The 11,006-nt window shown below is 50.9% G+C and overlaps 1 protein-coding gene across 2 annotated transcripts in view; it reads right to left on the bottom strand.

The window, feature by feature from the left end:
• The window catches only part of GPR161 (G protein-coupled receptor 161), a 13,335-nt gene extending 12,892 nt beyond the window's left edge, over positions 1 to 443 (bottom strand). For both annotated transcript variants that reach the window (XM_006907826.3, XM_015586198.2), the window contains exon 1: positions 26 to 443. In XM_006907826.3, coding sequence (XP_006907888.1) covers positions 26 to 399 — 374 coding nt within the window. In that variant the 5' untranslated portion in view covers positions 400 to 443. The remainder of the gene's footprint in view (positions 1 to 25) is intronic.
• Between the last annotated feature and the right edge of the window lie 10,563 nt (positions 444 to 11,006).

The following is an 11,006-nucleotide window of genomic DNA, read 5'->3' as shown; positions in this document are numbered from 1 at the left end:
CTCGCTCGGCGCGGGGCGGGCTTACCGGTCGACGGCAATGACCCCGAGGGTCAGCATGCTGGCCGAGCTGATCAGCAGGTAGAGGAGGGCGGAGAAGTGGCACCAGACCACCCCGAAGATCCATTCCCGCCGAATGGCACTCGTCACCACGAACGGCAGCACCAGCACGGACAGCAGGAAGTTAGACAGGGTCAGGCTGAAGACGAACTTGTTGCTGAGGGTGAGGAGGTAGGACTTCTTGTACAAGGTGACCACGATGACCAGGTTGCCCAGGCAGACAAAGATGGTGATGATGACGATGGCGATGAACTCGGGGACGAGGACGCCCCCTTCGCCACCTACCTCCGCGGTGAGGTTGCTCAGCTCCTTCCAGTGGCCCAGGGAGGAGTTGAGGCTCATGGTCAGTGCGCCTGGGCGTGGGGTGGGCGGGGCATGCTGGACGACTGGAGGAACACGAAGACCGGGGGACAGGGAAAGGGTCATCAGACCGCATCGTGACCTTCACGAGAGCAGTGGAGGCCCCCGGCCACCCAGCTCATCTAGAGGTCTTGGCCACCAAGCTCCACGTGGCCTGTTTTCTGTAACCAGCTTTGTGTACGACTCACTGTGTCCCTTGAATGAGGCATTCGTCCAGTCCAAACCACCCTGCCCGTTCTCCCAAGGCCAGTGGCTCAAAACCTCCAAAGTGCTGAAGAAGCACCTGGAGTGCCAGCCCCAAGAGCGGATCCTTGGGGTCCGTGGCTGGATTCTGGCCCCAGAGATAAGAGGTTGAAATCTGCGGTTGAAACGAGCAGGCTGGAGCAGGTGGTTCTGTTACAAATGGCTTACGGGGCTGCACTGAGGACCCTCACGACTCAGGGCGGGGTCCCTGAACCAGCAGTGTCACCTGGAGCTTGTGACAGAGGCAGCATCTCCGCTCTGACTCGCAGAACCGGGATCTGCGTTCTGATCCCATCTCCAGTTGACTGAAGTTCACACTGAGGTTTGACACTAGCTTATCATGGGGGCGCTTCTGAGTCCCTGAGCGGGGCTCAGACCAGTACAGCTCATAGCGGGATGTCGTGACTGCTCCTGCCGCACCCGGTGAGGGGGGCAACGGCCTCAGCACTGACCGTAAACGGGGACCGTCGCGGTCTGGGCCCACAGACGCCCTGCTCTGTGCGGAGGATCCTGGCCAAAACTCAACGCCGACACGTTAACATTACATCCTAAGACGAACGTTTCTCCAAAGATTTCAGCTCCTTCAATCGGCCGAAACATCCCACGGATGATGCTCCCCACAAACAGAGGACACTGGGAAGGAAGGACAGATTGCTCTTCCTGAGCCAGACAAGAAGAACAGGGTGCGCTGGCGGACTCACACAGCCGCGACCCTCCCTACCGCTCCCCGGGCTGACCTGACACCTCCGTCCAAGCAGCTCCGGCCACGGGGAGCCGGTGGGCTCGGGCGGCTCCTCCCCTCGCCAGCAGACCTAGAGGAGAAATCTCCCTTCCTAGGGAGCCTGCCTGCTGACCTGGTGACCACAGGTCCCAGGCCTGCTGGCGTGGCCAGGACCGAATAGTTCTCCTCCCTCCACGCGCCAGTCTGGAAACACCTCACGAGTCACTCGCTTTTCCTTCCCCAGACGACATCTCCCGGTTCCTGATGTGCCTTCCAGAACGTTCGCTAACTAAGATGTCCCGCTTTGGACCTGCTCTCGGACGTCTGTGATCCCTGGACCTGTGTCCCCCCCAAACGGACGCACCATTCTGGACGTGGTCCGGTAAGTGTCGAGTGCAAGGCACAGTCTCCTCCGAGATCAGGATGATCGCCTTCTCTTGACTCTAATGATGCATTTTTTTTTCTTTTTTGGCAACTGCTGGGCTGATATAAGCATATGGCCGACTAAGGCAGAAAGTTTACACACACAGGAATTTCGGCGAAGGCAGGTGTCCCCCATCTTGAACCTCCAAAATTAATGTTTTTAAGCCTAAATATAAAATATTATTTATACTAAATTTTATTTTGGTCCCCCTTTCCAGGCTGCTACAATATTCTGAATTTTGCTTCGGTTACGTAATATGTTAAGTTGCTCTGGCTTTATGCTATGAATATCCTTCATAGGTAAGCTTTCCATGTCTGTGCCTTTGTGAGGTTATTTTGGGTTTTGTCTTCATCTTTTGAGTTCTGGATTTTGTTAACTCTTGTATGTAAATTAATTGGTGTCGCAAGGTAAGGTCTTAGTAAGGCTATTACTCTTAACTACACAAGTGATATAATATGGTGGTTAAGAAAACACACTTTGAGTCATTAGACAAATGACAAAGTGAGAAAATACGTACAACGTGTATCACAGAAAAAGGACTAATTGTTCTTTATAAAGAATTCCTAAAAAAAAAAAATCAAGAAAGATAAAAAAAGATAGAAAAGTGGATAAAAGACAAAAAATTGTGACTCTGTGATGGTATGGGTGTTAACATTATGCTAATCATTTCACGATATATACATATATCAAATCATTATGTTGTACAGCCTTGACCTTGCACAATGTATGTGTCAATTATATTTCAATCAAACTGGGAAAAAAAAGACAGAATTGAGAGAGAAAGATACGCCAATGGTTCTTAAACAGACGAAAAGAGGCCCTATTTCATTCAAAATAAGAGAAATGCACATTAAAACTACACTGAGATACCACTCCTTGCCTTTCGGGCCCGTAAAAACTCAGAAGCTTGGCAGCGCTCTGTGGAGAGGCATCCTCCACACCCCAAAAGCAAACGCAAAACGCAACGGCCCCACGGAGGGGAATTTAGCAAAACGACATCAGCATGACCTTTAGACCCAGCAATTCCATTTCTGCATATTTACCCTGAAGATACCAGTTCATAATACAAAATAACAGACACGTGAGGTTCTTATTTTTTTCATTGAGGCACTAGTTGTAAAAAAAAAAAAAAAAAATAGAAATAAGGGAAAAGGTAAATAAGAATACATTTGCACACGAATATATAAATATATGTTTACTTAGGCCAAAAAGAAAAACAGAAAAGATAAACCGGAAACTAAAACAGAGATGGCAGTAGAATTTCTCTAAGCGTTTGTTTAGTTTTGATCTTAGGTGCATGTAAATATTTTACATACTAAAATATTAAATAAAAATGGGTACGAAATAAACATAAAATTGATTGCGAACAGCAAAAAATAAGCCTCCCTGAGTGTCAGATTAATAACATAACCATGCAGAGAAAGATTATAGCAGATAGCTTTTGAATGCAGTATTTTGACCGTACACCCTTAATGGTATGCGTTCTATGCACTAAAGAACTAAGATGCCTTTAGTGGCTTAGATATTATTAATGTCGTAATGTGCTATGACTCTGTTTTGAGTGTTGCGACCGAGTACACGTGCTTATGCTGGCAGTCACTGTTTGCTACCGCGGGAGGAAGGAGAGATGAGCTATGGACGAAGGGAAGGTGAGGGAGACCCCGTATTAGATCGGTTCCTGGAGATTATCAGCATGAACTCACTATTCAAATATAAATATAAAAATAGGTCCGAGGAAATGCCCCGGAAAGCAGTCACAGAGATTCAAAAACTTGAAAATACAAAAGGCAAATGAGAGGATGACTAGGAAGTACTTCAGGAAGTATGATCGCTTCATCCCAGCTAAGTGCACTGCTTTTCATGTATTATGGAGATTATTTCTGGCAATATGGTGGACTTGGCCGACGTGAGCACGTTTCCCACTCCAAATTCACAGACGTGCTGGATTAAACGTGACCTCCCAAAAGAAAATCTCTCGAAAGTGCCGAGGAAAAGAATTCTTGCCCTAAAAGAATCTATAGTATCACGTGAAAGAGGGTACCATATACTTTTGAGGCAAACAGCACCAGAATATTGAGTATTGACTTCTTATCGAATGATCTACATTCACGAAGGAAATTGAATCCAGAAATTAGGGAGGGGTAGGATGCCAGAATCAAGTGTTAGAAAAGAAACTGGTAAATATAAGAACTGCAAAAAAAGTTTTTAATTAAAAGTGTTAAACATCAACAGCAGATGTTATAAAAGTAGCTCATCTGGGCGCTTTGAAATCGAGGAAATTAAAACACTAAGCAAAATGGAAGCTCTTCAACGTGTGACTGGAGTAAGAATATCCTAAGTGAGTCTTGGGGCAGAGGCTGTGGTCATGGCCGTTTCCCCAGTCCTTGGACAACGCCTGGCACCTGGAAGGTAACTCAGCAATTACTTGTTGATGAATGACTAGCCTCCCAACCTTCTGTCATTGTTAAGTCAAATACGACGCTTAACGCTATAAAAGTGACCATTAAAAGAACAGAAAAGAAAGAGTACCCCTCCCTCCACCTCGTTACTCTCCGGAGGCCCAGCTGGCAGGCACACGGGGCACGGTGAATCCCAGCCCAGGCCTGGCAGCCCCGCTCCTCACACCCTCTGCTCCAACCCTCCCCAGGAGGCAGAGGGGGGCTGCGGGCCAAAGACTTGCCCCCAGGGAAACCCACAATTTCAGCCCCTGCCAGGAGGCCCCTAGGCGTGGGGCAGGCACAAGCCCCAGCAGACACCCCGGGGCTGTACTTTTAAGGGAGAGGGTTTGGAATGCCAGTGAAGGCTGCCTGGCGGGCGGACAGCTTACCAGGGCCTGACAAGCCGGGGCCCAACTAATGAAGCAAATTCAAGCGTGACTCACGCTTCTACCCTCCCGGCTAGTTCTGCTGCCAGACACAAGGGTGTCTGACCCCCACCCTCACTCCGTCCTGTCCACCAGATAATCCCCTCGGGCTGCAACGCCGAGGAGCAACACGAAATATCAGAAATTCTTCCCGAGAAAGAGCGTTCTCCCTCCCAGAAAGGTCACAGGGAGGGCGGGACATCTACTTGTCATTACTGTCACGGTTCAATGTATTATGGTCACTCCTCTCTTCGTTCGCTGGATTAGATGACCGGCAACAGCCTTGAGTCATTCAAAGCCAAATCATGTCACTCAAGTGATAGCATCATTTTGGGTTACAAAACAAGGTGACACTATAGAATATTCAGACAGGTACCTATTGTGTTTTATAAATTGGCTTGCATGGTAATTCCCAAGAAATGATTCTGGAAATGCCTTGATTGGCAAGGACAGAATTACTACAAAGTGAGGGCGGAGTCCCTCTTATTTATGCAAATGTGGATATTCTGTGGTTTTGACTTTCATCGACCTATAGGGAACTTCTTTCTTCCTGTTGACAGGCTGTGGAGGTGCATTTGTCAGAAAGACCCGGAGGCACGGTGGTTAAGTGTACAGACCCTGAGGCCAAAGGACGGGGTGTGACGCCCAGCTCCAAGGCCAACAGGTAGGTGCACAAGGTGTTAGAATAAACGACCCTCCTGAATAGTCCTCGTCCCCACTTCGAAGGAGCCCAGGTGAGGTCACGGCGATGCTGTTTGGCTGTATGCTCAAGGGCTCTCCATCTCGGCCCCCCAAGGCACTTGACACACATCAGTTACCAGCTGGGGGGGTGGGGAGAGCTGGGAAGGGGGTCGTAATAGCCACTCGCTCTGCACTAAGGCAATGGAGTGGAAAGCGTGAACGCGCGCCTCACCTGCTCACAAACCAGGTCACGTGACCAGTGGAGAGCCACAAAGGGGTCACAGGACCCCGGGTCTCCCCGCCCCGCTCCATCCTTCCCTGGCACACCCATGAAAACGGACCCAAAGATGGTGGGCACAGTGACTTGGCCTCTGCAACCCCAGACGGATGTGCATAGCCAGCGAACCCAGGGTCTGTGACAATGCACAGTGCTTTGTTCTTGTCCCCACGAGGGCACAGAAAACTCGTGACGTCCTGGCTGAGGCCCCCTTAGAGCAGGGCTGAGCTCGGGCAAGGAAAGGAAGCTGGAATCAGAACCCCAATGGCCTCGGGGTCCCTGTCTGTGGTCCCCTCCGCACACCCGTGACCAACCCGAGCACCTCGCTGCCCTTCTTCCTGGTGCGGGGGCTGGATATGCGGCTGGGCGCGTCTCCGGTTTTCGCCGCTGACCACGCCGCGTCCACAGGGGCGTCCGCCGGGGTCTGTCAAACGTCTGTCTGAAATAGGCTCTTGCTCCTCGGCAGCCACTTGCCCACACTCTTGAGAATCTCACCCACGTCCAGGGTGTCGCTTCACGATTATTAACTAATGACCATCAGTCAGTATGTACCTCACCTCACCGGCCTTGCACGTGACTGAGGGGCAGGACTCACTCGTCTCTGCCCTGGAGAGGCGGCGGGCCACGGGCCGAGGAGCACAAACCATGAAACCGGAAAGCCGGGTTCAAGTCCCGGCTCCCCTACTTACTGGCTCGGTGACCTTGACATGTCACTCAACCTCTCTGGGCATCAGCTTCCTCATCTGTAAACGGGGATAATACACCTCCTTCAGGAGCACCTGCCTCGTCGGGCGGGTGGGAGGAATCCCTGAGTTAATATTTGTACAGTGCTCAGAATAGTGTTTAGCACCCCGTGCAAATAAAATGGGGAAACTGAGGCTCTGAAAGGTTAAGTGCCCAGTAGGTGGCCGCTGTACAACTCGGCCCTCTGGCCGCACACAGACCTCCGTGCACCTTCGACCCCTCCACTCGCCAGAGCAGAGCAGATTCCGTATGTTGTAGCGAAGGTGCTGCCGCAGCACAAATATGCTCGATACCGCTGGGCCGTGCACTTCGAAATGGCCGAGATGAGAAACAATTGGCTCAGAGGGTAAATTTCACGTCGGATGTTATTTTACCGTAATAAGAAGGTTGGAAACAAAATCCCGAGGGGTACCCGCTCTCTCACTTCTCTCCCCCACGGGGTCTGTTTGGGGAGGCACGAAATGAAGGAAGTAGCTACCTTTACAGCATCACGGCCACGGATCTCACTTCTCTCCCCCACGGGGTCTGTTTGGGGAGTCACGAAATGAAGTAGCTACCTTTACAGCATCACGGCCACGGGGAGAGAAGGACCACAGACAGCATCTAGAGTGACCTCCTGTCACAGACGAGGAAACTCAGGCCGTGCCCGGCGTGGATGCTCCCTGCCTCGGGACCAGTCCCGCGGGGGCTTCCAAGGCTGAGCCCACTGGGTGGAGGCCCCATGGCGCTGCACGCTCCCGAGTTACACGGAGAACCCGAACTCGACCTTCTGCTCATCAGACGGCTCCGTGGCAGTTTTTAGTGCACACGTTGGAGCGTGAGAGCAACACTCAGTGCGCGGGCCAAGTTGGACCCGGCCGCGGACCGTCAGCTGAATTTTTTCAAGGGCAGCTGGCCTCTCTCCCAGGCCTCCACCAGCAACACTGAAAGTTGCCATCATCGCCTGGACAGGGGAGGGTCCGTGTGAGCCTCCCAGAAAGTCCACAAACAACCAGCTGAAGTCACGAGGAAGACGACTCACGCAGGGGACAGTCTTAAGCCCCAAGAGAACACGCTTTAGGGAAGAGGAAGACAAGCACCAGTGGTCTGACCACAGCTTTGCAGTTGAGGGTAGAGCAAGACCTCACTTCAGAAGTAACTTTCCAGCTGCACACAAGGCAGGTATCGCTCCCCCGCCGGGCACTGGGCGCCCCTGGCTGGACCCCGCCATCCCCCCGGGCGGGAGAAGAGCAGGCTCCTCAAAGGTGCCAGATGCTGGCCCCTTGGCCGTCTCGCCTGGGTCTGGGAACCCAGCAAATCCTGAAGGCAGAGCTGGGTCAGACCGGGTCAGACGGGCCCAAGTCTACCTGATGCTGCTGCCAGAAGTGTTGGTGGTGATTCACCAGGCAGCTGAGCCGAGGGTGTGGTGCGGGGCCCGCCGGGGCGGACAGAAGCCACTCCCAAGCCCCCGGCTCGCACACGCGACTGCTCCCCAGCTCCACGTGGGTGTCCCAGGCGCATGAGCCTCGAGTGTCCAGAACCGGACTCTCCACATCTTTTGCCCCTCGAACCTGCTCTTCTCCCACTCACGTCACAGCACCCCCACCCTTCCAGAGCTCGGACCCCACACGTGAGGGTTTCCTGACTTCTCGCTTTTTCTCACACCCCCTCCCCAGTCCGTCAGCAGATCTGCTGCCCTACTGTTGAAATGTCTGTAGAATTCACCTGTATCTTACTGTCTCCAGTGCCACCTTTCCAGGCCAGGACACGTTCCGTCATCTCTGGATTATTAAAACAGCTTCCTCGCTAAGCTTTTTTTGGCTTTTTGCAATGAAGCGTTTTCTCCAGTTGAAGTGACACTACAGGGCACGTGGATCCACACAGCCTGGGAAAGCGTGGGGTCACCAGCGTAAGCCATGCCCAAGCCTCAGAGCTCCCTGCTGCCACTTATGTGAACGTAGGACCTAGTTCAAGGTCCATCTCAGGAGTAACATTCTGAAGAAACCTTTCTGGAACCTTCCACCCCCACATACCCCTTACCACCAGTTACTACCCAGATGCCAGGTTTTGGTCATCCTTCAGAACCCACGTCCTAGCCCAAGTTTTGATTTGGGGCTTAGATGGCTTAGAAATAATTCTTCTTCAGGTTCCGCTTGAATTCCCAGCAGCACTTCGCAGGTGGCAGAAAACGTTTCCTATCACCCCTATTCATTATTATCGACTTTGATCTGATATTCAATAGAAAGAACGTATTTTTGAGAAAATCTGTGATCAGATTCATTCATCTCCAACATCTGAGAGCTAAAATCCAAGGCTGAGAACTCATTCTGGTCGTGTTATTTCACAGATGAAGCTGAAGTCCAGAGAGGTGAGGTGAGTTACTCACAGTCAAATACCTAATTATTGGCAAAGCCCAAACTCCTTGGTCGCGATCACTACATCTCTGCCCTTACCTGATAATCCCCGGGCTGGGCGGGGAATGCAGAAGTCAGGTAGGACTATGACCCCCTCTAGAAGGTAGTCCCAGTCAAGGTGACGATAAATGACTCTTTGCTTTGAGCAAGGTCCCCAGTGACCTCCTAGCTGAATCCACTGGGCCCTTCCTCGAGCTCTGTGCAGCATCCGACACCTTCAACTGCTTCCATTTCTTCCTGAGATGCCCTTTCCCTTGGCTTCCCTGATCCTGTTCTCTTCTCTGTTCTTTACGGGTTATATTTACCTGTTTTATCTGTAATCACCCTGCCCTGTTTCCCAGGTCTGCCTTTTAAACTTCCTCCTTCGTCATCTACAAACGACACTGTCTGCTTCCTCTACATCACTGCCCCCGCTCTGGCGGTTGCCCCCAAGTCTCCTCTGGAGAGTCGCCCTTTACACAGTGAGTTCGTGTGCCTTCGTGGATGTGACACGTGACTGCTGCCTCGCCAATCACATTCCAACTCCCTCGGACCCCATCAGTTCATGGAACATAACAGGACTGCTGCTCAGGGAGCTGGGACAGACACTGGACTGGACCATGCAGCTTCTGCTAGCCATCAGGAGGGGACAGCCTGACACAAGAAGAGGTAAGAAAATGAGCCCTGATGAAATCCCCTGAATTCTGAACCCATGCCCGAAGCCAAATACACTCCCGAGCTCTACAGTGACCTGAGCCAATAACTTTCCTTTCCGCTTTAGCCAATTTGAATTGGATTTTCTACCACTGGCAAAAGAATCTCTTATTTGATACGTCATCTCTCTAAGCTCCCTGTGTACCCGCTTAACAGTGATGACTCCGAATCTCCATCTATAGCCCGGAGAACTCTCTGGAGCTCCAGACTCATCCCCACCCACCTCGTGGATGTTTTCTCCCACATGTCACACTCGGGCACCTCGGATATAACGTGCACAATAGAATTCATCATCATCTCTGTTCAACCATCTCAATATGCTGTTCTTCATGCTTTTCTCCATCCTGGAAAAAGCACCACCATACCCAATCGCTCCAGACAGAAGCTTGGACATCCCAGGCCACTCCTGCCAGGTCATCCTGATGAGGTAAGGCCCTGCCTGAAACCTGCTGTGTGACCTGGAGTAGGCTAATTAAGGGACGTGTCTGAACCCTGGATTGCCATATGTAAAGTGATCAATATTGGTTGGTTATTCCTATCACAGGCATCACTAAATTCTCGTTCAAAACTTCATCCTCGCTGCCACTGGCCCAGCTCAGAGCCTCGCCATCGTCCCCCTGATGACTACCAGACGTTTCTACCCCATGTTCTTACCTTTGAATTTGCCCCCACTCCAATCTGCTGCCAGACTGACGGTCCCCTGCCCAAGCCTGACGGTGCCATGTCCTTCTCTGGCACCCGCAGAATATCACTTTAGTACCCTCCACTTTGGCTCTCCCGGATCAGCCACGGTTCTCCAAACACTCGCGGTGTCCTCCAGTCCCAGGACCTTGTTTCCACTGCCCAGTGACCTTTCTGCCTCTTCTCCCACCTTCTCCCAACTTGTCCTCAAGACATTATGAAAAAAGTCACTATAAAAGCAAAAGAAATTATAGGATGCCACATTGGCTAAGAGGTTCACATCGGTTTAAACCCTGACCTCCCTCGTGCCCGGAGAGGAGGGAAAATTTTTTAAAAGTAAAAAAGAAACAGTCATTTAAAAAAAATTTTTTTTTTTTAAAAGAAAAAACAAAGAACGAAGAGGAAAGAGAAAATTTAGGGAAATTTAATCTCGAGATAGAAGAGGACTTCCTCAACAAGACAGAAAACTTGAAGCCCCAAAGAAAATCAATGTAGATCTAACCACATGAAAATTAAATACTTCTGCACAATCGAAGGTACAATAAGCAAAGCTGGAGAAGATCTAACAGGCAAGATCTCTGACTCATGAACAAGAAAAGGATTCAAGCCCAGAATTCAGAAAAGAGCCTCGCAGATCGATAAAATCACAAACGAGTCAATGGAAAAACTGGGGGGGAACCCAAAAAACCGATGGTGCAACTGAGTCGCAGTGAGTCCTCCCTCTAAACGCCAGGTAGCTATCTCTGGGTTTTGTTGATGTTTTTTTGTTCTCAAAGAAAAACAGCCATTAGACGCCACTTCTCCCCTCCGGGGTGCTTTATCGCCTCCCTGAATGACAGCAAGCCCTTGCTTGGGTCTGTCGCGGAGGT

This window comes from Pteropus alecto, unplaced genomic scaffold (genome assembly GCF_000325575.1).
Source record: "Pteropus alecto unplaced genomic scaffold, ASM32557v1 scaffold101, whole genome shotgun sequence".
NCBI lineage: Eukaryota > Metazoa > Chordata > Mammalia > Chiroptera > Pteropodidae > Pteropus > Pteropus alecto.
Note: the sequence above shows the minus strand (reverse complement) of the source record. Positions and strands in the feature narration are given on the sequence as shown.